The sequence below is a fragment of the Carcharodon carcharias genome, chromosome 35 (assembly GCF_017639515.1).
Source record: "Carcharodon carcharias isolate sCarCar2 chromosome 35, sCarCar2.pri, whole genome shotgun sequence".
In the NCBI taxonomy this organism is placed as follows: domain Eukaryota; kingdom Metazoa; phylum Chordata; class Chondrichthyes; order Lamniformes; family Lamnidae; genus Carcharodon; species Carcharodon carcharias.
Genome location: NC_054501.1, coordinates 9,142,233 through 9,144,565, shown reverse-complemented (window position 1 = coordinate 9,144,565; position 2,333 = coordinate 9,142,233). Strand labels below are relative to the sequence as shown.

At 68.7% G+C, this 2,333-nt stretch overlaps 1 protein-coding gene across 1 annotated transcript; it reads left to right on the top strand.

Annotated features, from left to right (window-relative positions):
- The first annotated feature begins 208 nt into the window (after window positions 1-208).
- Window positions 209-1,726, top strand: LOC121272795 (UDP-glucuronosyltransferase 2A1-like). Its single transcript, XM_041179568.1, has one exon. It carries the CDS (start codon window positions 221-223, stop codon window positions 1,724-1,726), a length of 1,506 nt encoding a protein of 501 aa, XP_041035502.1. The 5' UTR covers window positions 209-220.
- The last annotated feature ends 607 nt before the right edge of the window (window positions 1,727-2,333 follow it).

The following is a 2,333-nucleotide window of genomic DNA, read 5'->3' as shown; positions in this document are numbered from 1 at the left end:
TCGATCTCCCATCGGCCCAGGTGTGACCGTGATTCCCATTTTTGGAGTCGGCCGCGGTGTTGGTGGTGTCGGCGGAGGGGGGGGCAGCTTCCCGAGTCCAGCGAGGATGTCCCGTCGGACGCCGGCCGCCCCGGGGACGTGGCTGGGCCTCGCCGCCCTGCTGGCCGCCCAGGCGCTGTGGGCGCCCGGCGGGCGCGGCGCCCACCTGCTGGTGGTGCCCATGGACGGCAGCCACTGGATCAACATGCGGGCGCTGTTGGTGGAGCTGCGCGGCCGGGGCCACGAGGTCACCGTGCTGCGCTCGTCCAGCAGCTTGTACATCGCCGAGGAGCCCGGCCTCTTCCACTCCATCACCGTGCCGGCAGCGGGCAAGAGCGGCATCCTGGAGGACAGCGAGATGGTCAGCCGCTTTGTGCAGGAGATGCTGGAGATCCACCGGGGCGGGCCCACCTGGACGGCCTTCGTCCGCAACGCCCAGGCCGTCGGCGAGATGCTGCGGGTCACCCACATCCAGCAGCGGGCGCTCATCCGCCGGCTGTTCGAGGACCCCCGGCTCATGGCGCGGCTGGGGGGCGCCGGCTTCCAGCTGGTGCTGACCGACCCCTTCTTCCCCACCGGCGTCATGCTGGCCCACCACCTGCAGCTGCCGGTGGTGTGCAACAGCCGCTGGCTCTCCACCGGCAACTCCCACGCCCTGCTGGCCCCCTCGCCCCCCTCCTACGTGCCGGTGGTGGGCTCCCGCTTCGGCGCCCGGATGTCCTTCCTCCAGCGGCTCAGCAATGTCGTCCACTACCTCACCAGCGTCAAGCTGGCCGGCTCCCTGGTCCACCCGGAGTACGACGAGCTGTGCCGGCGGTACCTGGGGCCCGGGGCCAGCGTGGAGGGGCTGATCCGCCGGGCCGACCTCTGGCTGATGCGGACGGACTTCGTCTTCGACTTCCCCCGCCCCACCATGCCCAACGTGGTGTACGTGGGGGGCTTCCAGTGCCGGCCGCCCCGGCCCCTGCCGGCCGAGCTGGAGGACTTCATGCGGAGCTCGGGCCCCCACGGGGTGGTCTTCATGTCCCTGGGCACCCTGGTGTCCTCCCTGCCTGCCTACCTGGTGCAGAGCTTCGCCGAAGCCTTCGCCCGGCTGCCGCAGAAGGTGCTCTGGCGGCACATCGGGGAGAGGCCGGCCAACCTGGGCAACAACACCCTACTGGCCGGGTGGGTGCCCCAGAACGACGTGCTGGGCCACCCCAAGACCCGGGCGTTCGTCTCGCACGGCGGCACCAATGGCATCTTCGAGGCCATCTACCACGGCGTGCCGGTGCTGGGCTTGCCCCTCATCTTCGACCAGTTCGACAACCTGGTGCGGCTGGAGTCCCGGGGGGCAGCCAAGGTGCTGGACCCCACCCGGCTGGACGCCGGCCAGCTGCTGGAGGGCCTGCACGAGGTGCTGGGCCAGCCCTCCTACCGGCGCGGCATGCAGCGCCTCTCCGGCCTGCACCGCGACCAGCCCCAGACCCCCATGGAGCGGGCCGTCTTCTGGATCGAGTTCGTCCTGCGGCACGGCGGGGCCGCCCACCTGCGGGCCGCCTCGGCCGACCTGCCCTGGTACGCCTACCACAGCCTGGACGTGGCGGGCTTCGCCGCCCTGGTCGGCGCCACCCTGGCCGCGCCGGCGCTCTGGGCGCTCCGCAAGCTCTACCGGGCACTCCGGGGGACCAAAGCGAAACAGTCCTAGAGGTGGAACCGGGTGGGGGGGTCGTTTTCTGTTAGGGGGGGGGGGGGGGGGGGGGGGGGGGAATCCATAACCAGTGCGCGCCGGCGCACCCAGTCGAATAGCTGCCCTTCATTTTCCTGCGCTCGGGGGCTCCTGCTCCCGGCCCCCTCCCATGCGGGCCGACGCTGCCAACGCCCACGCACGGAGACGAGGCGGCAGCACCACTCATTTGCCCGTTCCATCTTCGCACAGCCACGTTCCAGAGGGTAGTCACCGGGTGGCGATCGGCTGGAGGGAGGGCGGGGAAGGGCACCCAGGCCACATTCGGAACCCCTCCTTATCCCTTTAGCCCACAGCTAATCCCACATGCCGTACCTGTCCTGGGAGTGTTTGATGGGACAGTGTAGAGGGAACTTTACTCTCTATCTAACCCTGTGCTGTACCTGTCCTGGGAGTGTTTGATGGGGACAGTGTAGAGGGAGATTTACTCTGTATCTAACCCCGTGCTGTACCTGTCCTGGGAGTGTTTGATGGGGACAGTGTAGAGGGAGATTTACTCTGTATCTAACCCCGTGCTGTACCTGTCCTGGGAGTGTTTGATGGGGACAGTGTAGAGGGAGATTTACTC